General features: G+C 41.1%; 1 protein-coding gene across 1 annotated transcript in view; it reads left to right on the top strand.

Moving 5' to 3' along the window:
• LOC125461488 (phosphoprotein associated with glycosphingolipid-enriched microdomains 1-like) overlaps positions 1–27,525 on the top strand; it is a 106,898-nt gene that overhangs the window by 43,150 nt on the left and 36,223 nt on the right. The window contains exons 2-5 of the mRNA XM_048550330.2: positions 2,662–2,837; positions 22,302–22,356; positions 22,853–22,940; positions 26,764–27,344. Coding sequence (XP_048406287.1) covers positions 2,689–2,837; positions 22,302–22,356; positions 22,853–22,940; positions 26,764–27,344 — 873 coding nt within the window. The 5' untranslated portion in view covers positions 2,662–2,688. The remainder of the gene's footprint in view (positions 1–2,661; positions 2,838–22,301; positions 22,357–22,852; positions 22,941–26,763; positions 27,345–27,525) is intronic.

Here is a 27,525-nt window from a genome sequence, read left to right as displayed (position 1 = left end):
GCAAGATTGGATATTGAAGCCCTTTGCTCAGGATTTGAGTAAATTATTGTAAAGTAAAAATGCTAAACAATATAAAATCAAGGGCATGGAATATGTTGAGATTAGACAATTTTAAGTTGAAGAGCTGACACTGAGCTGGATGGTCAATTTCAGTACTGTAATTTGTAGAGTTCCAAAAGGGCAATGATTGTCTTCGGAGATGTCAAAGTAACTCATCGATTCTGAACCCCAGCATTCAATCAGTTCAAGTTAGTTTCCTTAAGTCAATGCAATTCCCTACTGCTGTTTTGTTCAGCTCCATCAGGCTGCTGACCTTTATGTAGCTAGACAGCTTAGTGCTGGCTTACGGCCAAGGATTACAATGCCTAAGGGTTTATTTTAGCACATAGACTCCATAGTTTTCTGGACAAATTCACAAAAGTACTAGTGAACTCTGTACCAAGTAGAATAGAGTGTACAAATTTTAGGATTTGCTTGATTTCTGGGAAAACCACTTAATTTTCTTTGGTGCTATTTTGATGTAATGATAGCACAGTGTAGCAGATTTGTCATCTTGTAATCAGCACATATCTGTTGTTTTGGTATGAATTCTGAGCCTTACATCAGAAATTTAGTAAGCTTTTAATAATACACATTTAAGCCGTCTTCACAGGATCCACTTCAGTGAACATTTATTTAGACAACAAAATCCTGTCTAACCTTGTCTGAGATGAGATTAATTTCCTATGATTTTGAAAGTGATTGACAGGAGATGGCATGGAACATACACAGAGACGACTGGTCATTACCTTTGATAATTTGATGAATGAGGAGTGTCCATATGGTGCCCCTGAATGGTAGCATTGAAGTGCAATTCAATCCTATTTATTTGTTACATGCTTGCTTGGCCTAATTTAAAATATGTACTTAGAGTTTGGAAACATATATTCTTAGCAATCGTATCATGGGTTAGATAAATCCTAAATCCATTCAGCAGGATTTGTTGGCATGAACGTACAAATTACTAGACACGTAGATTTAAAAGCAGCATGTGTGACAATGACAGCATCCATGTTGTGTACCTGCATAGCCCATAAATGCAAGAGACTGAACATTGTGTTTTTGTTTGCACTTTCTGTGTATTCAAATTACTTTTGCCTCAACTTTATCACAACACTTTAGTATAATTATCTTCAGAAATTTGCAAACTGTTTCACATGCTGAACATTTCAACTCTCAGCCGCAAAATTTAATAGTAACCACTGGCGATACTGCTGCAACAATATTTCTAAATTGACTATATGTGACGTAATTTGAAACAGTTTGGATAGTTACGATAAAAGGCCAGATGAGCCCTTTCTATACATGGGGATCAAGAGGTACCAAAAAGCAAGCAAGATTGCTGGAAACCTGACCTCTAGTTTTAACTATTTGGTGAAAAATGGCAAAGTGATTACCTGTGGGTACCAGGAGACCGAACCAATTATCTCTGAGCTTCATTAACATCAGTCAAGAAGTTGGCAACAAGCAGCAGCCTAGAAATTAACATAAAGTAGCAGGTGGTTGCCATGCTAAACAATGGCTAACAGTTCCTTTTATGAGATGAATCCAATATGAAGAGGGACAAAAGAAATGCTTGAACCTGGCCCAGAAAACTAAACTAAAATATAAAGTAAATACACTGGATGTCTTCTGGCCTTTATTGGTTGTACTTGGCAGAAAAGGACACCTGGGTTTAGCCATTCAGGTCTATAGTTAGAATGGATGACTAGGTTCTATTAACATCATTGGAGCTCAATCTGCATCTTCAAAGAAGATTTCATCTGTTTGAAGTGGAAATCCTTATGCATGCAGTTTAAGATGGCAGCTTCCTAGATTGGGCAGCAAAACGACTGGGTAAATTCACCTTTCATTTTAATGGCTCTGTCCTGCCTGATTTCCATCAGGTTAAGGGCACTGCGGAGCAGAGTTAAAATAGATGTCAGAATAATTTGATGGATTAATTACCTAAATGCAACTTTTGAATTTGATTAAACACTGCAAATAAAATAAAGACATGTATTTACATGGAGCTTTTTATGATTGGACATCTCAAAAGCTTTACAGCCAATGACATACCTTTGAAGTTTAGCCTCTGTTGTCATGTGGGAAATGCAGCAGCCAATTTGGACATGGCAAACTTCCACCAACAGCAATGTGATAAAGATTGGGTCATCTGTTTTCATGTCACGATTGAAGGATAAATATTGATCAGGACACCAAGTGCAACTGCCTTGCTCTTCTTCAGAATCTTTAGCTTCACCCAAACAGGCTTTGGTTTAGCACCTCATCCGAAAGACTGTGTCTCCAACCCTGCATGACTTCCTCAGTTCTTCACTGGAGTACCAGCCTTGACTTTTATGCTCAGTGCAGCCCTGGAACAGAACCTGAACACAAAACTTTATAACTCATAAGCATGAACACTTTCCATAAAGCCACAGCTAACAAAACAATTAAGATGTTGTAGTGAAATCATTAATAGATCTGTAGCTTTGATATGACACTGTCTGACATTTCAGCTAGTGTTTAACTTGTGACTCAAAATAGAAAGAAAACATATAGGTCAAATGCTGATATCCCTGCAGTAATTGTAAAATGTGGCTACTTGGCAGACTCATGACATGTTGTTTTATTGTTTCACAGTTAACAGGGCACAACTAAGAGAAGATTATGGCACCTTCTCCTCTGCATGTGTTTAAAAAGGAGACTGGATTTGCACAGGAAAACCAGCCTCAAATTCTGGTTTGTGGTTTTTTAGTGGCTGGGGGAGCCTTTCTGCTACTGGTGCTGCTCATGTTTCTCTGCAATAACTGCCAGAGGTAAGAAATAAAAATTACCTCAGCTCCACTGTACATTTATTTTTTGGTAAACTGTTTCTCATTCCGTCTGCATTTCTGCATTTTCCACTACTGTTCAGCGTAGACAAAGTGATCCCTACTGGGATGACTGTCTGAGTGTGGTGGTTTACGCAAGATTTTATTGGTAAATATATGTAAAAGCCAAGCTTTTGGCTGCATGCAAGCAAAGAGCATGTTCCTGTTGAAGCAACTTGTCTAAGATTGCTAATCGCAGTACTGGCCCCACTTCAGGCAGTACCTCTTTATTTTGCCTGATACCAACAGAAATTCTCCCGATCAAGTCAAATCTACCCAATGTTTTTTACAGTTCTTCTCCCATGGTTACAATACAAGTACTAGGAATCAATGCATAAGAAAGCAACAAGGCCAGAGGAACTCCTCTGGGACATATTACACTGGAATTGCACTGAAAATTGTGTCAAGCTCAATTAGTGTGAGATTACCTGTTTTCAGGGCTTCGATCACTTCTCTTCAGGAACAAGTCAGTCAGTAACTGCAGACTTATTCTGCAACTTTAGCCTTGCTGCAGAACATAAACCATTTCATAGAGATGAAAACCAAACAAGAATGGATACATCCTAAGAGGATTATGAGTGCAATGAACTCTATGCGATTGGAAAATGTAGCCGAAGAGCTTTCAGGGTGCAGCAGAGAAACATTTTATTTCTGGATGCAGATGGTCTTGTGACCAACCACATATGCTTGGTCTGTACACTATCTGATCCACGGTGTGGGCAGTAGGCATTTGGCTTTTCATTGAGTTGGAATGACGTGGGAGACCTTTTAAAAATGGCAAGTGAAATTGGTTAAAGACGAGAGCTCGTTCAAGTTGTGAACTCACATCGTTCACTCTCAATCTGCCTGTATTTGTTGAGAGCATATGTGTCTCCTAGTCCTCAGCAATCGTCATGTAATCAGGCCAGGTCTTCAAAACATTATGCTCCATGGCAACTCTAAGACGTAATGAACTGTAGTCCTCCCAAGCAAACCTGTCAGTTATAAGTTCAAAACACCCTCCTCATGGACCCCAGCCCCATGCCAGACTATGACCCACTACCCAAGCTCTAGGCCGTGCATACGCCCTACACTCAGCTATGACACTAGCATGCCCATTCGCCCACTACACACTGCATAAAAACAATTAACTCAAGACTGATAATCGAGTGTATTAAAAGTAAGGTTTTAAAATGTCATTCCTTACCTACCCACGGTTTAAAAGAAAATTCCTTTTGCTGCAAGGTAGTAAAAGTGTCAGTCATTCAGAACAAAGCTGCAAGCCCTTGAAGCCACTATGTTGTATAAATAAATTTTGTGTAATTGATAAAAAAATCAGGGAGCATCAGTTGTCCATAAAGAAGTTTTTTTTCTATGGGTTCAGATGTTTTAACAGGCTAATGGATGGCCAGGTTCCTAGCTAAGCTTCATTATGCATTCTTGGGTGAAAGCACAGCTATCCATCAGAAGCTAAAACAGCTGAGCTCCCGTTTGATGGACAGCTCTGGCTGTCTGACGGCTGCTTTCAATTTCAAAATGTTTATTTACGTGATGTTAAGTGGTTTCAAGGCACTTGAGGTTTTAGGTATTGAACTCTAAATGTCTGGATGATTGATACTTTTATTGGGATAGCAGTGAATTGATTTTATTTTAATGTGGTGGATGTTATGAATGTATTGCCTCTTTTAAAAGTGTTTTATTGCACTATGATATTTTCACTATAGGTCTCATTGCTTCTATATATGCATAATGGGTGACTGAGTTATGGTAGTGCCATAGCTTGGCATGGAGGGCATGAGGAGCCGTAAAGATGCATAGAGAAACATAGCTTGGCATGAGGGTAGTAACAAAGTGACTTGAGGTGGCATGAATTTTGGCATGGGGGGTGTGCAAAGTGGGAGGAAGTGTGAGGACTTAAGTCTACAGGGCCTTTCTTTCTCACTATAACTGAGACAAAGTAAAGCAGCACTGATCAATTCTTCTAAGCAGCTCACTTTGACATTCAGCAGTGATGCTCTGGACGGCTACGTTATACTTTTCAAGGGTATTTTTTCATTCTTTCTTACTAACTTTTTGATTGGCTAATACAGTCATGTGTTAACATTACCTTCTCAATGTGTTTGATCTGTCGGACATTTCAAAACACAGAAGCAGAATTTGAAAATTTCGCTAGATCGTCAAATAAAATTAACTTCCATTAGGCTGAAAGCAACAATACACAAGAAAAGCATTAATTTCTGAGAGACAACCATATTTAAATTGGCACAAGACAACAGACATACATTAGCAATAAACAGTAAAATAAAATTGACATGCATCTGCACACAAAAAACCATCACTCTGAAAACATCCTCCACAGATTGGTGAAATCACTGATGATGTGCCTCCATTGTACGTGCACAACACTAGAATGTTTTAACCAGGCAGCTAATACTTTCCTTTGTTGCAACTCAGATTCCAGCTTCAGATTTAAATTTAACAATTGACACAGACTTTATTACATTAGCATCCATTGCATTTCCCCCCGTTACAACTCTTGAACATATTCAGTCTTAGGCTAGAAGCATCAAATTTATTCCAAATAAATCAGTATCTTAATGGTTCAGGATTTTCTATTTACTTGATGTTCAATTGTTGACAGTTTGCAATTGTTTTTTCACCTTTACATCCGTATTCTCTATCAAACTCCTTACGGTCTCCCCATTTATCACCAACACCCACCCAGAGCCAGCAGCTTCTTCAGCTGAAAGAAGGCTCTTAATGCCCCATCCTGATATCATGAGAAAGGTTTCTCCCTAGCTTTCTATGTTTCATAACATTTTCCTGGTGCAAAATTGAGTGATTTTGTAACAGCTTCTATTTCGTTCAAGACTTCTAAATCAGGTTATTACAACCTCTTCATAAATGTTGGGTCATGCCATTTCAGGATGAAAGCTTCAAAGCTTGTTTGGAGATGAGGGTGACACTGGCTAGAATGGTCACTCTTTTTGTTAAACATTTGAAGCACCCACCAAAGACAAATAATTCAACAGATTGCAGATTACTTTTCCTCAAAAAATTGTCCAAATGTATATTCTAGTTGGGTCTAAAAATGTTAACCATGTGCAAGCAGTATAGGAATGGGGAGTTAACAAGTTAGCCTGAAGCACTGTACAAACAACAGAAGGTGTGAACAAACGATAGTAATGTTGACACATTAAATGAACAATACAGTTTAAAAAATCAGATTAATCAAGTTGTCATTTAAATCCTGGTCCACATATATACTGCCAAGACTAGTATCTTCTGCCTGAAGTTAACATCCAGTATTCAGTAGTCTCTTCTTTGCCATCCAAAGTGTTTGGTATTTTACATGGATTGTATTGGAGTAGGTTTTCCCTCAGGCCAGGAACGTCTGCTTATTGTACTTCTTAGAAAAGTCACTTAAATGTTGCCTCAGACAGGCTTGCTATATGAAACATAACCAGATTCTCCCAAGATAATAAAATGTGAGGCTGGATGAACACAGCAGGCCAAGCAGCATCTCAGGAGCACAAAAGCTGACGTTTCGGGCCGAGACCCTTCATCAGAGAGGGGGATGGGGAGAGGGAACTGGAATAAATAGGGAGAGAGGGGGAGGCGGACCGAAGATGGAGAGTAAAGAAGATAGGTGGAGAGAGTATAGATGGGGAGGTAGGGAGGGGATAGGTCAGTCCAGGGAAGACGGACAGGTCAAGGAGGTGGGATGAGGTTAGTAGGTAGATGGGGGTGCGGCTTGGGGTGGAAGGAAGGGATGGGTGAGAGGAAGAACCGGTTAGGGAGGCAGAGACAGGTTGGACTGGTTTTGGGATGCAGTGGGTGGGGGGGAAGAGCTGGGTTGGTTGTGTGGTGCAGTGGGGGGAGGGGACGAACTGGGCTGGTTTAGGGATGCAGTAGGGGAAGGGGAGATTTTGAAACTGGTGAAGTCCACATTGATACCATTAGGCTGCAGGGTTCCCAGGCGGAATATGAGTTGCTGTTCCTGCAACCTTCGGGTGGCATCATTGTGGCAGTGCAGGAGGCCCATGATGGACATGTCATCTAGAGAATGGGAGGGGGAGTGGAAATGGTTTGCGACTGGGAGGTGCAGTTGTTTGTTGCGAAATGAGCGGAGGTGTTCTGCAAAGCGGTCTCCAAGCCTCTGCGAACTGAGCAGAGGTGTCTTGGAGACCGGTTTGCAGAACACCTCCGCTCAGTTCGCAACAAACAGCTGCACCTCCCAGTCGCAAACCATTTCCACTCCCCCTCCCATTCTCTAGATGACATGTCCATCATGGGCCTCCTGCACTGCCACAATGATGCCACCCGAAGGTTGCAGGAACAGCAACTCATATTCCGCCTGGGAACCCTGCAGCCTAATGGTATCAATGTGGACTTCACCAGTTTCAAAATCTCCCCTTCCCCTACTGCATCCCTAAACCAGCCCAGTTCGTCCCCTCCCCCCACTGCACCACACAACCAGCCCAGCTCTTCCCCCCCACCCACTGCATCCCAAAACCAGTCCAACCTGTCTCTGCCTCCCTAACCGGTTCTTCCTCTCACCCATCCCTTCCTTCCACCCCAAGCCGCACCCCCATCTACCTACTAACCTCATCCCACCTCCTTGACCTGTCCGTCTTCCCTGGACTGACCTATTCCCTCCCTACCTCCCCACCTATACTCTCTCCACCTATCTTCTTTACTCTCCATCTTCGGTCCGCCTCCCCCTCTCTCCCTATTTATTCCAGTTCCCTCTCCCCATCCCCCTCTCTGATGAAGGGTCTCGGCCCGAAACGTCAGCTTTTGTGCTCCTGAGATGCTGCTTGGCCTGCTGTGTTCATCCAGCCTCACATTTTATTATCTTGGAATTCTCCAGCATCTGCAGTTCCCATTATCTCAGATTCTCCCATTTCTGTTTTCTGGTCCCAATAGTCCAATTCAGAAATATGCTGAAATTCCAAGAACACCATCTTAAGTTCACGGTGAGCTGATCAAAAGACATCTGTATAAAAATTTATTCATGCAGTGTTAGAAAGAAGTGAAATGTGCTGTTCCAAAACACAATGGACTTATATCAATTAAAATATTTATAAACACCTAGGCACTTGGGAAGTAGTAAGGGTTTTTTTCTTTAATGGCATGTCAGTGTTAGAGAGAAGACCAGCATTTGATGTCCATTCCTAATTAGAATACAGTAGAATAGAATTTCCCTTAAATTGGACATAAGTTAATTAATTGATGATTTTAGAAGGCAAGTATCTATCATAGGCATGTTGAATGGCAGAAAAGTCAGTTGATTGTTTGAGTTGATCTGAGGTTGCTAAAATAGAAGCTTCTTTTGTAAAATGTAAAAATGAAGCAAGGATACATGAGATCTGAAAGAAAAAAATCTGTTTTGTATTGCCATGTATTAAAACCTGGATTTTCTCCGAAGTTATTTAATAATAGTTATGTTAAAAATGACAAGTCTTTCTTCCGTTCTTAAGGTGAATGAAGGTTAGGATCTCATCAATAATTTTGATTCTGATGTCTCAGATTTAATAAGAACTGATGATAGCCACCTGAGGGCACTGTTACATAGCATAAGACAGGAATATTCTATCTCTACCCACCTGAAATCTCTCCCGGTTTTCAGATTGTTCCAGCGCAAGTATCACAAATTCTTCATGTGTGGAGTTTATGCAGTTAGAAGCAATGCCAAAGTAAATTTGCTGACCCTTGTAGCTACGAAAATCTCAGGTAAACAAGTAGATCCAACCTCCAAGTACATTTTGCAGTCGGTGGAAAAGCAACAGCACTCATTGCTGCTTGTGAAGAAAATTTGCCTGTAATGATCTAGTGATCTCTATGGTGTGGTTTTCTTTTTCTGGTAGCAAGTTAAACCTAGCACCATGCCAAGGGGATGCCCTGACCTGCAGAAGTGGTGATATCAGCAGGCATAGTAAAGCTCTCAATCACTGAAAAATATTCTCACTCACTCCAAAGCAGTGAGTTAAAAGCACTTAATATTTCTTCAATTATGTTTGCAATTTTCAAGTGTCAAAATAAATGATACTGGTTGAATTAGGATGGAAGCTATAATATAGATCAATGTTAAAAGCTTTAGAAGATGTGAATTGTTTTTAAAAAAAAATTGGTGGAATAATTCTCAGGCCTGGGAACAACATAGAAACCAAAACATCGCATTTTCCAACCAAGTCCTGGAGGTTGAGTCAAGATTCTAGTAACTGGCAAGAAGTCTCTTCTCAGAGATTATCACTCATTGCCACCCTCATTATTACTTCAATTTAGCCTCATTAACATGCAAGCTGGCACAGTGGCAGAAATGACACACCAAGAATTCCTAACATGAAAGTTTGAATGGGTACCTGGCAACTCCAGCTCACTGCTGGTTTCTCCGGACATCCATCTTAGTCGCCTGATGCTAATATCTCAGGCACATCCATGGGCACTGGCTGCATGCACCCAACACCCACGGAGATTGACATCTGACCAGCACCAGCCTCACCACATCATGGCACATCACCAATCCACTGACAGTTTGCCTCTGCGCTGCCATGCTGTACTCCCAGAATGCACTGGCACCTTTCTTTGTAATGCTACTGTGAGGATACATTTCAGTGCAGAGATAGCTGCTCAGTTCACTGATCGGAGTCTTAGGGCTGCTCACTCACCATCTTAGCACTCACCAACTTTGCACCTACTCTGATGTTCACAAGATCTCTACCCTGCCTTTTTGCAATTGCCTCTTCAGCCACAGTTTAAAAGCCCAAGCAGACTTCTGTCTTGCCATGCAGTTCAATGCAGATGCAAATCCAGGCAGCTTGTCAGCAGGGAGTGGACAGTTTGATACACAGCGCATGCTTTATCAACCTCACATCAATACCATGTGCCAGCAGCCTGTGCTGTAAACACACAACATGTGCGTCAATCAAATAGCCATGTCTCAAAGTCAAAGGAGAAGTGTACTCAATCAAGTCATTCCTGTAGAGTTACTCAATGGCGCTCTACAGTATCCGTTGGCGATGTGGGCACAGTCAGTCAGCTATCCAGGATGGTCATGCTCAGGACCTTCTCCTCACGGGGTGGAGGAGCCAAACTTGGGCACCCCAGCATCTGATATGACTCTTTTAGCGCTGCCGTGAGCCATTTTCTCCTGAAATGAGGCAACGGGAAAGATTCTGCTGGATGAAATTGGCTGACACAGTAGTTAGTGCTGCTCCAGGTGAGGAAAGAGTGTTGAAATGGACATGTCTTTTTGTGCGACTTTGCCACAAATCTCCCCATAACCCATATTGTTCAGATCCCAATAAGGTTCTGTTCTGTTTGTTTCACCATCATTGCCATTGCTGAATCTAGGCCATTGTTCAAAAGTGATCGCTGTTCATTATTTTTAAAAGGACAGCATAAATATTGAAGAATGAGAACAGAGTATGCCATTTTGCACTCATAATTAACTCCAACGGAATTAATGGCAGTAATTGCTGTTTTCAAAAATCTATCTTTTGATATAATAGAAAAGATAATAATATAAATTTCACTAATTCATATTCTGGTCTCTTGCCAATTCTATGAAGTTTCAGTATGACCTCTGCAAGGAATATTTTCATGTTGATTTTCAATACAATGTTAAACAGTTTGATAACTGTTGCTTTCAACAATTAACAAAATTGTACAGTGATGGGTGGGGAGGAGATTTTAAGATTTCATTCCAAAGACAGCCATGAAAATGAACAGACCCAAAATGTTAACTCTTTTCTTTCTTCACAGTTGCTGCCAGACCTGCTGAGTTTTTCCAGCAACTTCTGTTTTTGTTCCTGATTTACAGCATCCACAGTTCTTTTGGTTTTTATTTAAATAAAGCCATGAAGATGCTCAACTTGGCTGGATTGTATTCTTTTACTATTTTAAATGTTGTTCTTAACTGGTGATTTAGCTTTGTTGAATAAATACTGTGCAGTTTGCCCATTTTTCATTGAATGCCATATTCCTTTTAGGGTGCAAACAGGTTGACTGCTTTAATCTCAGAAAAAGAACTAAGAGACTGAGAAGAGACATCTCAACAGAAAGTCAGAAATGTGAACATAGCCTCACTCTGACATGCACTCTGGTGGCCAGCCTACCATACAGTTTTCACTTAAACATTGAAGGATGAGGGATGACCTGATAAAAGTTTAGAGAATTGAGAGGCATGGATAAAATGGATATTCAGGGTCTTTATTGACAAGAATAGACATGTCAATTACAAGGAATCATTGGAATAAGTTAAAAGGAGATGTGAGAGGCAATTTAAAAATAAAGAGGGCGGTAATTGCCTGGAACACACTGCCAAATGAAGTGGTGGAGGTGGATACAATAGAAATATTTAAGAGGCATCTTGACGGTTATATGAATAGACAGGGTGTAGAAGTACAAGGGCAGCATAAAGCCAAAAGGTTTTTCATTTAGAAAGGTGCCATGTCATGGTGGGATGAAAGGTCTTGGTGGGGTGTATTGCTCTTTGTACAATACTATTAAACCAAGAAGGTGATTATCTGACAAATATAAAGAAACTAACCACTCATTAGGCGCTTTTTCTAGATCTTGTTATTTATTCTTAAGCTGCTACACAAAGCAGAAGTGAGTCTGCCTTCCAAAGAACACTATGTCTCAGTGCAATACAAACACTAATTCACTCTTTCCCCCTTCTAATCCACACATTACTAGGGTGGAAAAGAGCCTTTTTTTCATCTTAATAATCCTCCATCAAATTACCTAATTATAAGCACGACCTACCAGAAGCAATGTACCAGTAAAGGGGAGGATTCAAAGGAGGTGACTGAATCAAAATGGAGTTGGTTAGCAACGTCCCTCCACCACCAAATTGTCAACTCGCCCAATCTGCCAAATTCTAACAAAATAAAACAAAGGACTGTGGATGCTGGAAATCAGAAACAAAAACAGATATGGTTGGAGAACGTCAGCAGATCAGGAAGCTTCTGTGGGGAGAAAGCAGGGTTAATGTTTTAGGCCCAGTGACTCTTCTTCAGAAGTAATGACAGCTAAGTATTTATGCTGAAGACAGATTTGGTGGGAGAGGGGGACAGGATGGGAAAAGGAGTAAGTAACAGGTAGAGACAGAATGCAGATGGAGAAAAAGACAGGCAGGCAACGGGATGGATAATGGTAAGATGAAAGAAGAGCTGCTATTGGAGACCATAAGTAGGTGAAAATGAAAACACCCCCACCCCCCCAGGTCCTGGGGTATGGGGTTGGGTAAAAGATATGAAACATGTTCAGGTTCTGAAATTATTCAACTTCACTGCAGGGTGCCCAAGCAGAAAGTGAAATTTTGTCCTTCCAGCTTGCTCCAAGCCTCACTGGAGCACTGCAGCAAGCGTGAGACAGATGTTGGCCAGGGAACATGGTGGTGTGTAGGAGAGGCAGCTGAAAGCTCTCGGTCACCTTTGCAGACAGAATGTAGGTGTTCCACAAAGCAGTCACCCAGCCTGCATATTGTCTCCCCACTGTAGAGGAGAGCACATCGTGAGCAGTGAGTACAGTAGAACGGATTGAGTGAATTACAGGTATATCCTGCTTCACCTGGAATGTGTGACTGGGGCCTTTGATAGTAAGGAGGGAGGAAGTAAACGGGAAGGTTTTATACCTTCTATGATTGCGATGGGTGGTGCTGTGGGGAGGTTTTTGGAGTGGACCAAGGTGCCCCAGAGGGATCATTCCTGCGGAATGCTGATAATGGAGTGGAGCGTGCTCAGAAACTTCCATCCTTTTCCTCAACCACACTCCCCACAACCGTGGTTGACAAGCCCCTAAGTCATGGCTGACCGATCTCCCACACTTCTATTCTCACTCCTTCTCTTCCCCCTCACAACGGCAAAGGGCCCAGTCCTCACTTACCACCCTACCAACATCCACCTCCGAAGGATCATAAGACACCATTTCTGCCACTTCCTGTAGAATGCCACCACCACCGGACATATATTCCTCTCCCTGAAAAGGGTCTTAACAACCAAATTGCAGAACATCTCCAGCAATTTCTGCTTGGCACCAAATTGCAAGCACTGTCCACCAGGGGCAGCATAACAACAACAAAAACAAATAGACAAAGAAACCAAGATAGGGGAATCATTGAGAGGCCAGCCTTTTAATATTTCTAAATATCCATCACCAAATCGCCCATTAACAAATAACAAACACTGCCAATGATGGACAGTATAACAATAATAAGAAAGCTTAGGGGAAGAAGCAGAGGCTAAATCAAAATGGAGTTGGTGCAGGAAATACTAGGAAACCAGCCCTCTGTTTTGAAAAGGTCCATCACCTGATCAATCACTCTACAAACTAAACAAACCAGTTTCAAGCAGTACAACTAGAACACAGTTAGCTTGACAATAGCCATGGGAGAGATATTAGAATTGATTATTACAGGTATTATTACTGAGTACTTGGAGAAACCCAAGGTGATTGGGATGAAAGGGGAAATTGTGTTTAACCAATTTAAAGGTATTATAAAGAGTAATGTACACTCCGGGTAATGTTGATCCCATTGATATGCTGTACTGCGGTTTCCAAAAGGCATTTGACAAGCTTCCATGTGAAAGGTTATTGTGCAAAATAGGAGCTTGTGGTGTAGGGTATACCAGCATCAATTGAAGTGGCAGGCAGAAAACAGAATGTACGTAAATGATAACAAAGTGTGGAGCTGGATGATATTGAGGCTGGATGAACACAGCAGGCCAAGCAGCATCTCAGGAGCATAAAAGCTGATGTTTCGGGCCTAGACCCTTCATCAGAGAGGAATCTTTTTCAGATTTGCAGGACGTGATGGACCCTGAATTTTTTACAAATTAAATCAATGACTTAAATGAGAGGTTCAAATACATGGTGGGACTAAATTTTGCAGATGGCGCAAAGATAATTAGGAAAATATGTAGTGAAAGAGACATAACTAGATTGCATCCCTCTGATGAAGAGTCTAGGCCCGAAACGTCAGCTTTTGTGCTCCTGAGATGCTGCTGGGCCTGCTGTGTTCATCCAGCCTCACATTTCATTATCTGCAGATGGATATAGACAGTTTACATAAATGCACAAAGATCGTTTTTGTGAAAAGAATACAATGAGTAGAGTATTATTTAAAGGAGAATGACTATAGAATTCTGAGGTGCAAAGGAATATAGGTGCATGATCACAAAATGTTAGTAGTCTGGTACAGAATATAATCAAGAAGGCTACTGAGGTGCTGTCCTTCATTACGAGAGGGATTCAACATAAAAGTAGGGATGCTATGCATCAGTTTGCCAGAGCTTTGAGAAGACCACATTTTGAATGCTGTGCACAGCTTTGGTGTCCTTATTTAAGGAACAATATAAATGCATTGGAGGTGGTTCAGAGAAAGCTTATTTGGTTAATACCCAGAATTAGTGGGTTCCATTCTGAGGAAGTTTTGGACAAGCCGAACCTCTTTTCAATAGAGTTTAGAAAAATGATGGTTAATTTGATTTAAATTTATAAGATCCCAAAAAAATCTTGCCGAGGTGGACAGAGAAAGAATGTTTACTCTAGTGGGTAAGTCCAGAAGTCGGGGGACACTGTTCAAAAATTAGGGGCCACTCTTTTAGGACTTCCATTTTTTAAAAATTCATTCATGTCATGTGAGCACCATCGGCTGGGCTAGCATTTATTACCAAGCCCCTGTTGCCCTGGAGAAAGTGACGGCGAAGCATCAGTGATGATGGAATTCTTTTCTTACAAACGGTTGTGTGATTTTGGAACTGTCTGCTTCAGAGGCTGAGGAGGATTGAATATTTTAAAGTTACAAGTAGAAAGGCTCTTGTTAGGCAGAAGAATGAGAAGTTGTCGAGAGTAAACTGGAATGTGAAATTCAAATCATAGATAGGTCAACGATGATCTTTTTAAATGACAGAGTTGGCTCGGAGGACCACATGGCCTACTTCTGCTCCAAATTCTTAAGGCTGTATGTTTGTTTGCAATCTGAAGACTAATTTGCAGTCAAATTTTTTTCCTGTGTCTGTCTATCACATGGGCCTCAAAACTTCTATTTTGTAATTATTTTAATTTCAGCAATCAGTCTAATTACTTATCTTGGCAGCTTGTGAAACCTTTAAGGGACCATGTGCGTTTATTAAAACAATGAAGATATCAGATCTAATTAATCTCTTGCCAGGATTTTTTGTTCTTTTATTAGTTCATGGGATGTGAGCATTGCTTACTGGGCTAGCATTTATTACTTGTCCTAATTTCCCAGTTAAGGGTCAACCACATTTTTGTGGTTCTGGCCACATTTTTATGGTTCTGGCGTGACATTACTTTCATTGACATCAATTGAAGTAAAATTTAAGGAAATTTATAAAGTGAACTGCCAAATTTTCACCATTTGCTTTACAGCATGTTGCAAAGTCAAAATCTGCCTCTTTGTGACAAGCTGGTTTACCACTAGAAGATCAAACCTGTAAAATTGCAGAATTAATGCAAGTAATGACTGCACCTTAAGTCAGTTAACAAGATCACATCGTGGTTTCAACAGAAGCCATATTATTTTGGAATTTCACTAGACAACGGAAGCAGAGGCAGTGCAGTGAGATGTACATCAGGGACATGACAATCAAAACAATATAAAGAAGTTAAGGCTTTGAGAGTAAAGGGGAAGAGAAGCATTGCCAGTGCTTTTACTTTGCATATAACATAAACACAGAACTTAGCAGCTGCATTTTAAGGTTGATTGATTCAATTTTACCCACTGTGCAAAACTAAACAAATATTAATTGGCATTGAAGACACAGCAACTTTTAAGAGGTCCACAATTCCCAGCATCTGTTCTGTCAGCAAATCCCTCATTAATCGCTGTGTTTGATAAGGGTTCCAAATGAGGTATTTAATGGCTTCTTTAGTGCCACAGTTAGGTTCATAAAATCTGTAGAAGCAACATTTGCTTTTTACGTTATCGCATGGAATTCTGTTTTTATTGTAAGGAGATTATAATTGTTTCTTTCATACTTAATATGAAAATGTTCTTCAAATCCATCTGCTGCTCACTGAAGCCCCTATAATTACAGTCATTAAATAATCTACGTTTCTTGCCGGCTGCAAATTTCATGAATGAGTTAACCATTTATAAAATTGACATCACATTTTGTGACAGTTTCAAGGGAGCAACAATGATCTTGAAGTTTATAATGAATGTAATTTCTTCTATATTGAGCGAGGTCCGCATAATGTGCTGAGCCATTCTCTGCAATCACAGTAAGTTGTCTCTGTCCATGTGGAACATTTATCGAACAGCATCTTGGAATTAGAAAACACAGACAAGAATCAGGAAATATATTCAAACATAACAGTGTCATTTGTACATACAGTGTCAATATGTTTATGAACTTTATTTCAAAAGAGGTTGTGGGCTTGATAATGGTAATACAGACCTGAATGAGCAGATCATCACAAATTCTGTTCCCGGGCTTCTCTAAACTGTCTAGAAGATAGCAGCCTCTTTTCCGATGCAGCAGTGAAGGAGAGCAATTAGAAGGCAAGTTAGTCTATGCAATGCTTGTGTACTACCTTGGGGTTGGGTCCAATAGCAACCGTTTTGAAGTGGATTACTTGCCCACTCCCTGAAACAGGGAATGGTTATTACCAAAAGAGCATGGAAGATATGCTTATAGCAGAGCAGTTTGATATCAGATTTCTCTTTAGACCATTAAATGTTATTACTATTAATGATTTTGCCTTCCAGGAAGGTAGAAACAATTTTTTTTATTGTCTGTTTTCTCCCAATTTGAACTGAGTGTTGAGGCACAGAGCAGAGTTTAATGCCTCTCCTCCCAGAAATGAGACAGAAGGCATAGGCATATTCAGTTGGATGGGCAGAAACCACAACGTCTTTCTGCCTCTGCCTGGAAGGATCAGGGTCTGCCGAATGCTAATTGGGTGCAACCAGATCCTTAAGTGGGCCATTGATATACAAACAGTGGCAAGTAGGAAGTTGGCTTGCATTGAGCCTGACGCAGGCTTCAGGCAGATCCTGCCGTCATTTACCTGTGACCTTGGTCCCTCATTGATACTCGGTCCTTGGCAAATGGATTACCAACAGCAGCCATCCCCGCAATGGACAAAGGCAAAGTATATCTGCCTGGCCTCTGATTAGCCAGTACTTATTGTGGGATGAGGGCAGGAGAAATGAAACTAAATCCTGGGAAAGGACCAGTATTGACCAGATAAGTGTCTGACGTCCGCCTGATCCAGTGAGTATTCCCGAAGGAAAACATTGCATTCTTGCCGGTTCTGCAGCCAGCTAGTTAGACTCCTACTGTCAGCATTCAGTTTCATCCACAAAGTAGCTGTGAAGTGTTTGAAACTTACTGAGGTTACAAAGGTTCTGATATAATGCGTGGATATTATACATGGAATGGTCCCTCTTCTGCTGCTACACTATCAATATTCTCCGCCTCTTCCTCCGCTACATCGATGACTGACTGTATCTGTGCTGCCACGTGCTCCCACAAGGATCTTGAACAGTTCATCTTTACTAACACCTTTCGCCCCAACCTGATGTTCACCTAGGCCATCTCTGATACCTCTCTCTCCTTCCTGGACTTCTCTGTCTCCATCTCAGGTGATTGCCTTGAAACCAATATCTATTTCAAGCCCAGCAAATCCCACGGCTGCCTAGACTGTACTTCCTTTCATCCACCTTCCTGCGACCCCTTACTCTTAATTCCTCCACCTCCGCCGCATCTGCTCCCAAAATGGGGCATTCCACTCCTAAAAATCCCAGCTGTCCTTGTGTTTCAAGAGCTGCAGCATCCCCCACTTCAGTTGTCGAAAATGATCTTGACCGCATCTCTTGCGTTTCCCGCACCTCTGCCTTCACATCCCCACAGCGCGAACAAAAACAAAGACAGAATCTGTCTTGTCCTCATGTATCACCCCACCAACCTCTGAATTCAACGTATGATTCTACGCCACCTGCAATCTGACCCCACTTCCAAGGATATTTTTCCCTCTCCACCCCATCTGCCTTCTGTGGGATCACTCTCTCCACGACTCCCTCGCCTACCCAACACAAGCCACTAGTCCTCCTTTCCCTGCAACTGCAGGAAGTGCTACTCCAGCCCCTATACCTCCCCCCTCACCTCCATTCAAGGAACCAAAACAACCTTTTACATCAGCTAGAGGTTTACCTGCATATCCGCTAATGTGGTCTACTGCATCCACTGTTCTTGATGCGAACTCCTGTACATTCGTGAGACCAAGCGGAGACTCGGAGACCGCTTGGTAGAGCACCTGCGCTCTTTGTGCCACAAACAACAACACCTGCCAGCCATGAACCACTTCAGCTCCCCCTCCCTGGGTGACATTTCCATCCTGGGCCGCCTCCAGTGTCACAATGACACCACCCAGAAGCTGGAGGAACAGCACCTCATATTCCACCTGGGAACCCTACACCCCAATAGTCTCAATGTAGACTTTACCAGTTTCAAAATCTCTCCACCGCACCCCCCCCCCCGCCCCCCCTGCCACTGGCTTCATCCCATGACCAATCCTCCCTCTCATTCCTACCTCTCTGACCCAACACAACCTGTCCATCTTCTCTCCCACCTATCCGCTCCTCCCACCTCACTGACCAATCCTCACCACTGCCTACCTTCACTCAACTATCACCATCTCACCCACCTTCCCCATCCCCACCCCTCCTCCCTCCATTTAATTCCCAGATCCCTTCCCCTTCCCCATTTCTGAAGAAGGGTCCCAACCCGAAATGTCAACTTTCCTGCTCCTTTGATACTGTCTGGTCTGTTGTGTTCCTCCAGCTCCACACTGTGTTATCTCTGACTCCAGTTTACAAGTATGTATATGCTCATGTTTCCTATATGCAACACTTGACATTGAAGAATATTAACTTGTAAGAGAGACAGGTAAATGAGAAATAAGTATGGGGCAAAAGCAGTGATACAAATAATGTTAATTAAATAAATGTTGATTGTCAACTGCATTAAGAAATGAAATTGCATGATAATTAAAACAGGACCCAAACAGCAGACTGGTTTAGAAGATAATTGATTAGCCTCTAAGATTTGTACTCTTTGTTACTCCATCTTATTCTTCAATTCTGTCTTTCTTTCTCTTTGCCTTCCTCTCTGTTTCCTTTCTAGTTTATGTTTTTAATGGCACCAAATTGATAATTTCAAACTAGAGAGGCCAAAAGAATGTCTAAATCCTCTCCTGCAGCTGGAACATGTGGAGCCACATTGGGGGAATATTTATTCAAATTCAGTCTGTGTTGTGTCGAATGCCTTCACATCCATCCCAAATGTAGTTCCCAGAATTGGACACAGCACACCAGTTGAGGCCAAGCAGTACAGCCTTTCAATCAGCCCTGCCAATGATATATGCACGTATACTCCCAGGTCCATCTGATGCTCCATCTCTTTTTGAATTGTGCACTTTTTTAGTTCACATAGCACCACATCAACTGCATTAATGAAGTCAGTTAGCTCAGTTGGCTGGAGAGCAAGTTTGCAATGTATAATAACACCAACAGCGTGGTTCGATGTCTCACATCGACTGAGGTCACCATGAGGCCCTGCCTCCTCAGCCTTTCTTCTCACCTGAGACATGATGCCCCTCTGGTTAAATCACCAGCAGATATAGTTTGTTAATGAGAGAACAGCACTATGGTCCTCCGGAACTATGTTAACTTTACCTTTACCCTAATCAAATTCTCTCTCTGTTACCTCATCAACAAAACTGAATCAAGTTAGTTGGACTCATTTTTGCCTTTATCTTTGCCTTTAGATTGTTTCCTTAATTAATTCACATTTGGCCAAGTAACTATTAGATTTGTGCTTGATTATCTTTTCTGAAAGCTTTCCCATAACTGAGGCAAAAGTGACTGACCTGTAATTGCTGGGTGTGTCCTGTAATGTAAGGTGTGTGATTTATGTATATTTTAATATCAGTTATTCCAAGTTTGGATTTTTGAAATTTAAACTGGTGGCATTCGGATTTTCTGTGTGTCTGAAGGAGTTTAATGATTAACTTGTAAGTATTTCTGTACCATGTTGATTTTAAAACAGTAATTTGAGAGAGATAACCTCCAAGAACTAATAGGTTTTGTTTAGATTCGGTGAGTTTGTGGATGAATGAAGTATACAACGGAGTACTCCAGATTTTCTGATGGCAGATTCTGGTCCTTTAATTTTAAGTTGAGGAGAAACACCCAAAATCTCAAGAGTAACATTTCTGGGGCAGTTATGCAGGGCGTTTAGCTGAAGATCGAAGTGTAACGCAGTTTCTCCAAAGGAAGTAAAAAGATAGTTTAGCTTAGTTAAAAAATAGATTGTATGAAGGGTCCAGATTCTCCAAACTGGGAGTTGAAGTCACAATTAAATTAAGCCTATAGAGGTGATAGAAAAGAGATTCTCTTTGCTACGAGTATTTCAGAGTGTCTTTGGGACCTGTAAAGAATGTTTTAGGGATTAGTAAAGGAGTGTTTTAGGGATTAGTAAAAGAGTGTTTTAGGAATTAATGGGATTATCTTTTGACCCATGTTTCAAAACATTTAAACCTGTGTTATATACAAATTGATCAGATTATTCCATTTTTTTCTTCAGTTCTTCATCACAATAAATCAATTTTCTTGTCAAACCCAAATCTGCAATAGTGTATGCATCTGTTTCAGTGAGAGACTACCTCATTAAAATCAAATATAATCCAAATATAATGCACCAAGCCAGATTTCAGTTTCAGATCTGATTTCTCCAATAATAATGGCTATTGGAATCATAACCCTTAGGACCGTTTTTCAACAAGCCATAATATCTACAATGCTCAAATCTCCGAACACTATCTGTGTCTACAGGTGGGATCAGAGGATCACAGCCAATGTTTGTTCAACCTTTACCCAAACAATTGTAAGCCTCCTCAGATGCATCTCATCTGACCCTAATGACTTATTAATTTTAAATACCCACTTTTCTAATATACAGCGCCCTTGTTTTAAGTCTCCCTTTTTTAATGTTTCTTCACATTGAAATAGTTCCTTTTTTACATACTCTCTCCTTACGGAAAATACCAATTCCCCATTTTAAATTCCCTGATTTCTTGGTTGCTCCTGGCATCTCACATCATCCTGCCTCTCAGATCATCAAGTGAACTCATGTCATCACAGTTTCAGCGAGGCTCAATGATTGTGCTGCTAGTGTTAGTACCATTATGTCAGCACTCTGCAGTCGAAGTCCATCATTTTCTTAAAACATTCTCTGTTAGCATACTAAAAGGAGCTGTACTTTTGAATCTTTCTTTTTAAATTTTGCTGCAGCTTGTAGCCATAGTACTAGAAGAGCTGTTGTGGACTTAGTTTTTAAAGAGAATTTTCTGTTGTTCTGTCCTCTGAAGTACTTGACCCTTACAGTACAGTATTAGGGGAGGTAATAGCCTAATGGTTTTATCGTTAGTCTATTAATCCAGAAATCCAGGTAATGTTCTAAGAACCGGATTCATAATTAAGCCACAGCAAAAGGTAGAATTTGAATTCAATAAAAATCTGGAATTAAGTTTCTAATGAAACCATTGTTGATTGTCAGAGGAAAAAGCATCTGATTCACTAATGTCCTTTAGGGAAGGAAACAATCATCTTTATTTGGTCTGGCCTACACGTGACTCCAGGCACATGCAGTTGACCGGGTGGGCAATAAATGCTGGACCTCATCCTGTCAATGAATTTATAAAAAGTTGAGAAATGTTTATCTAACCTGTAATGTACACTAAATTGCTATCAAGATTTATTTGCAAGCAAAGATTTTGTTTTCTTCACTGCTACTTTCCTTGCTGTGTTTTTCAACTTATTTCAGCTAGTAATGTACAATGCTACATGTTATGGGACAGTATTTCAACTTCTACATTGGCTTTCTGGGAAAAAATTCTCCTTAGAAAGCTGACTATAGCTTTAAAGCTTAAAACTCCTATGGAAAACCATGCTTCCACTTGGAGTTGTTACGAATAAATTTGTGATTCTCAAAAATACAAACCTAAGTGAGGAACAATATCCCTCCACGTTGTCAATTTTTGATCCATCCAATTTCACAAATATTGTGCCTTCTTTCTGACATGACTTTGATAGCATCTTCTTGACAGTAAAGACAGATGAAAAGTGCCTACTTAGTCTCTCTGCCATGCCCTCCAGCTCCATGTTTAATTTCCCTTCGTAGGGCATGAATAAGTACAGCCCATCCAGTTAATAACATTCTACAACTTAAATGCCTACAGAAGACTTTTGGATTTTCTCATAATTTTTGTTGGAAAAGGTCCAATGAGACATTCAAAATGAGAAAAGAAGTCTTTGCTATTTAAATGAGGGAAAATAGGTATTCCTGAACTTTTTTGAATGCAATTAAACAAATTTGTATCTTCTATATTCAGCAGGAACAACAAAGAAAAGAAAGTAAAGATTGATGGTGTGAAGTTAGTTGGTATGGTAAGTACTTTTAACTGTGAACCCAATAGAAATAAATTGTAAACTGTATTTCTCCAATTTGTTCAACCACCGTTTTAATTTGATAGTTTTTACAGCAACTCAACTCTATTAATGTTTTCCTAAGCTCAGGACGATAAGTATCAGAGTCACAGTTAGTCTGAATGAAAAGTTAGCCCCACTTTCTGACACAGTTGAGTATTGTCTTCAACTTTTTTCAAGGAAGGTAACGCCTGTAACTTGCATCATAAACTCCTGTTTCCTCAGAGGACAGTGAATTGTTTCCACGATCAAAACTGTGTCCAGAGACAAAATAGTGGGTGGTTTGCAGGAATTGAGTGGATGAACACTAAACCTAGGGTGACCAGATCATGAATTACCCGTTTTTAAAGTCTGTTAAGCCTTTGTCTCCATCCTAGTTTTAGATATAACATATGGTGAATAAAAATAATAGAGTAATTGGACCAAATATGTTTTAATTAAATTTTATTGTATTTAGTCCGTAGGGCACATGCACCAGCTTCGACCTGTTAATACACCTGAACTGGGAGTACGCAATCTTAGCAGAATGTCTCACCATGGTGAAAGTAAGTAAACTACAAAATGTGTTTTATTATAAATAGAAAGAGGTAAAAGGACAAAGTCAGGAAGAAAAGTCAAAACAAACTTGAGCTCTTTAAGATTGAAAGGAGGTGAACCATAGTGGTACACTTTACACTCATAGGAATAAAAATGCTTATTCCTGAACACTATTTTAAGTTGAATGAAGATTACAAGAGAAGGAGACATGGTAAGATACAAGTTCAAGGCTGATGTCTAAAAGCTGCTCTCCATATATGTGGAGTTGATTTTTAAAAATCTATTTATGGATATGGGTGTCACTGTTTGGGCCAGCATTTATTGGCCATCCTTAATTGCCTTTGAGAACGTGGTAGTGAGCTGCCACATATTTGGTATGGGCACATTCACAATGCCATTGAGGAGGGAGTACCAGGTCTTTGACTCAGCAACACTGAAGGAACAACACTGAAGGATGGTGAGTAGCTTGGAGGGGAACTTGCAGATGGTGGTATGCTACTCTTGTCCTTCTAGTGGTAGAGATTGTAGATTTGGAAGGTGCTGTTTAAGGACCCTGGAATAATTCTTGCAGTCCATCTTGTGGATGGTAAATAATGCTGTTGCTGCTGAGCGTAGGTGGTGAAGGAAGTGAATTTTTGTGAATGTGGTGAAAGTCAAGAGGGTTGCCTTAACCTGGATGGTGTCAAGCTTTTTGAGTGTTAATGGAATTACACCCATCCAGGCAAATGGGGAGTATTCAGCTGCACTCCTGACGTTGCTTTGTAGATGATGGACAAGCCATTCATCTGGAATGATTTGCGGTCCAGGGCAGTAGAAGCAAAACTTGAAAGCAGAGAAGCAATTATATTGTACAATATGAAGGTTATAGGTTTCTTTTGAAGGATTTGATTGAATGGGCTGAATTTTCCCCAGCATGTGTAATGGTGAGTCAATTGGAAAAGTAGAGCAAGGTTGGGAAAATTAGATTCTCGATGATGAGCATGTAAACCTATGTAGATGCATTCCATTGTCCTTCTTATCAGAGTCCTCCATATCACACTGTTTCAAGGGTTTGGCTAAATGGTAATTTATGAGTGATGTACATGCAGAATGCTCACATTACTAAAACAGTTCTGTTTCTGGTATTTTCCCCACATTGATTCATTCGAAAAGTGACCAATGGATCCAGCCACAGCAGGATCATTATCACGTGTCTAAGGCACAGAAATAGTGAGGCAGAGCAGATGTGTCAGAAAGGCTAGGACCAGAAGCAACTTTCAGTAGCTGCCCATTAGCTTCCACATGAAGACGTTGCAATTAAAGGTCCCCTCAGGATGTGGAGGATATACAGGAGAGCAGAGTCTATTGCCCTCATTGCCTATATCCTTGAGAACTCTTGTGATCCTGCTTCATTGCAAGGGTTGGATACCTTAAAAGGATGGCTACATCCTGGAGACAAAGGCGTCTCTCTGCATAGTTAATAGGAACTGCCGATGCTGGAGTCAGAGTTAACAAGGTGTTGAGGTGGATGAACACAGCAGGCCAAGCAGCATCAGAGGAACAGGAAAGCTGATGTTATGGGCCTAGACCCTTCTTCAGAAATGGGGGAGGGGAAAGAGGCTCTGAAATAAATAGAGAAGAGTGGGGGTGATGATACAGTAGATAGTGGAGTGGATATTTGGGAGATATGACGGGCAGGTCAAGGAGGAGGGGATGAAGCTAGTAAAGGTGAGTGTAGATCGGTCGTGGGGATGGGGATTGGTCAGTGAGGAGCGAGGGGCAGATAGGGTGGGAGAGGACATGGACAGGTCAAGGAGGCGGGGATGAAGCTAGTGAAGGTGAGTGTAGGTAGGAAGTGGGGGTGGGGATTGGCCAGTGAGGAGGGAGGAGCAGATAGGTGGTAGAGAAGATGGTCAGGTCAATGAAATGGGGATGGGGGGGGCGCGGTGCTGGTCTTGGGATGAGGTCGGGGGTGGGGACTTTACTATGTTCAAAATCTATAAGGAGAGGTAGCCTGTGTAGCTGCACTTAGAGTGACAGTTGCTTAGACAGGGATTACACTCAGTAATAATACATTCACAAAGGTATGCCTCTGTTTCCAAGGAAGTGTCTTCTGCCCATCTCTGTGCCCTCAGAAGCATTTTTTTTAATTTCCCCGCACTACATGTGCTGTGAAGGGCTATTTGTGGCTGAGAACAATTGAACTGGTGCGTGTTTGAAAATTAAATGTGACACCGGTGGCACAAATCCCAACCTGTGCCGTGGTGAGTACTTCCACCACCGGGATAGTATGAGAAGGGTACCACTGAGCTGTAGTGCACAGTTAATGAGGTAAGCAGCAAATAATTGGGTGACATAACACACTCGAGCTCATGGAGAGAAACCCTCCAGTATACAAGATAATGAGAGGCATAGATAGAGTCGATAGCCAGAGACTATTTCCCAGGGCAGAAATGGCTAGCACGAGGGGTCATAGTTTTAAGCTGGTTGGTGGAAAGTATAGAGGGGATGTCAGAGGCAGGTTCTTTACGCAGAGAGTTGTGAGAGCATGGAATGCGTTGCCAGCAGCAGTTGTGGAAGCAAGGTCATTGGGGTCATTTAAGAGACTGCTGGACATGCATATGGTCACAGAAATTTGAGGGTGCATCCATGAGGATCAATGGTCGGCACAACATTGTGGGCTGAAGGGCCTGTTCTGTGCTGTACTGTTCTATGTTCTATGTTCTAACTCCCCAAAATTGACTATTTTGGTAAAATTCAACCCAATGAGTAGAATGCCCTCTATCATCCAGAGGTAACCTGACTTTGATTGGATGCCGTAGCCAATGACAAAATTCAATGTAAGTTCACATTCAACAAAAGTGTATTGTTTTATTATTGATATAACTCCGCCTCCCTTTGCCCTGACTTTAATTTTCTTCACCTGAAATGGTTGAACATTTGCTGACAAAGAGTTTTTGGATAAAAACTGGTTATGACCTGTTTTTGGCTGCGTAACTAATGACTTGGTTCAACAGTCTGTGCTTCCCACCTCCATGTCTGCCCTGCCTTTGCCACAACATGTTGTCTCTGTCCCCTCAAACATTAGTCCTGGGGCTCTGTGGAATTTTTTCCAACATGTTTCATGCCTTGTTTCAGGAAAGATGTGGCAGTGTTGGAAAGGGTGCAGAGGAGATTTACCAGGATGTTGCCTGGAATGGAGGGAAGGTCGAATGAGGAAAGGTTGAGAGAGCTAGGGCTTTTCTCTTTAGAATGACAAAGGATGAGAGGTGACTTGATAGAAGTGTACAAAGTGATCAGAGGTAGAGATAGAGTAAATATCCAGAGACTTTTTCCTAGGGTGGAAGTAGCTATTGCAAGGGGACATAGTTTTAAAGTGAGTCGGGGTAGATGTAGGGGAGATGTCAGAGGTAGGTTCTTTGCTCAGAGAGTGGTAGGGGTGTGGAATGCATTGCCAGAGAGGGTAGTGGAGTTGGCCTCATTAGGAGCATTTAAGCAGCTATTAGATAGGCAAATGGATGACAGTATAAGGTAAGGGTGGAGGTTAGAAAGACCTTAGGATTATGGTAAAAGTTCGGCACAACATTGTGGGCCGATGGGCCTGTACTGTGCTGTACTGTTCAATGTCTATCCCTTCCTACTTTCAAAAATCTCCTCAAAATATTTCTTGAAATTTTGGATACCTACACATACTTGCCTGCCAAACCCTGCTTGATATCCCAGTGATAAATTTGCTGGATTAGCAACAGTAATATCTGGCATAAACTCTTTCCTTAAAAGATTGTAAGAAAGAATTGCTCATGGTACAATGTTTTTCAATATAATTATTTGATATTATCACTTGATGTGTAGATGGTCTCAGAAGTTGGTCAGCCAGTATGGATTACCTACATCCGCTAGGAACAGAACATTTGGAGGAGGGAGCAAGTGAGGAGAGAAATTCAAGAATTCAACAGCCCCGAGAGTTACCCAGACTTCCTGAAAACAATTGCGAAGGTGGAAAGCTGCCTGCTTTGAGAAATACAACTGATATGGATTGTATTTATGCCAATGCGGAAAGATATCCTTGTCAGGAGAACTCTGTTGAAGACTCGTTGTATGAAAGTGTTGGAACCAATCATGAAGTAGATCATAATAATCTTCAAAGTGTTAGGCAATCAAAGCTTGAATATAGAGCTAATGAAATAGGAGCATCTTTAACGCCTCAAAGACCACTGACACAACGTTTTCAGGAGTCGCCTAGAAACATGGACGCACCAGAGTATGCCTCAATTCGAAGAATGAAGAAGAAAGAAAGGCTGCCAAACCTGGAGGGTGTACAGGAACAGCAACCAAGAACAAATGTAAAGAAAGGTAATGTGATGTTACCAGGACCTAGAAACTATGGGAAACAATTAAGGATTGAAGAAAAATCTACTTTATTACAGACTGAGGTATATCATTTTTTTCCTTACTTAAAATTACAATGTTAATTTCACAAGTTAATTAATTTTTGTTCAATGAAAGTGTACAATTATACACCCTTTAAACAGCTGTACAAAACAAATTGTTAGGTGCCTGGTGATTTCAAATTGGAGATGTATGATGGCATCGGGATTATTTTCACAATCTTGA

The sequence above is a fragment of the Stegostoma tigrinum genome, chromosome 19 (genome assembly GCF_030684315.1).
Source record: "Stegostoma tigrinum isolate sSteTig4 chromosome 19, sSteTig4.hap1, whole genome shotgun sequence".
NCBI lineage: Eukaryota > Metazoa > Chordata > Chondrichthyes > Orectolobiformes > Stegostomatidae > Stegostoma > Stegostoma tigrinum.
Note: the sequence above shows the minus strand (reverse complement) of the source record. Positions and strands in the feature narration are given on the sequence as shown.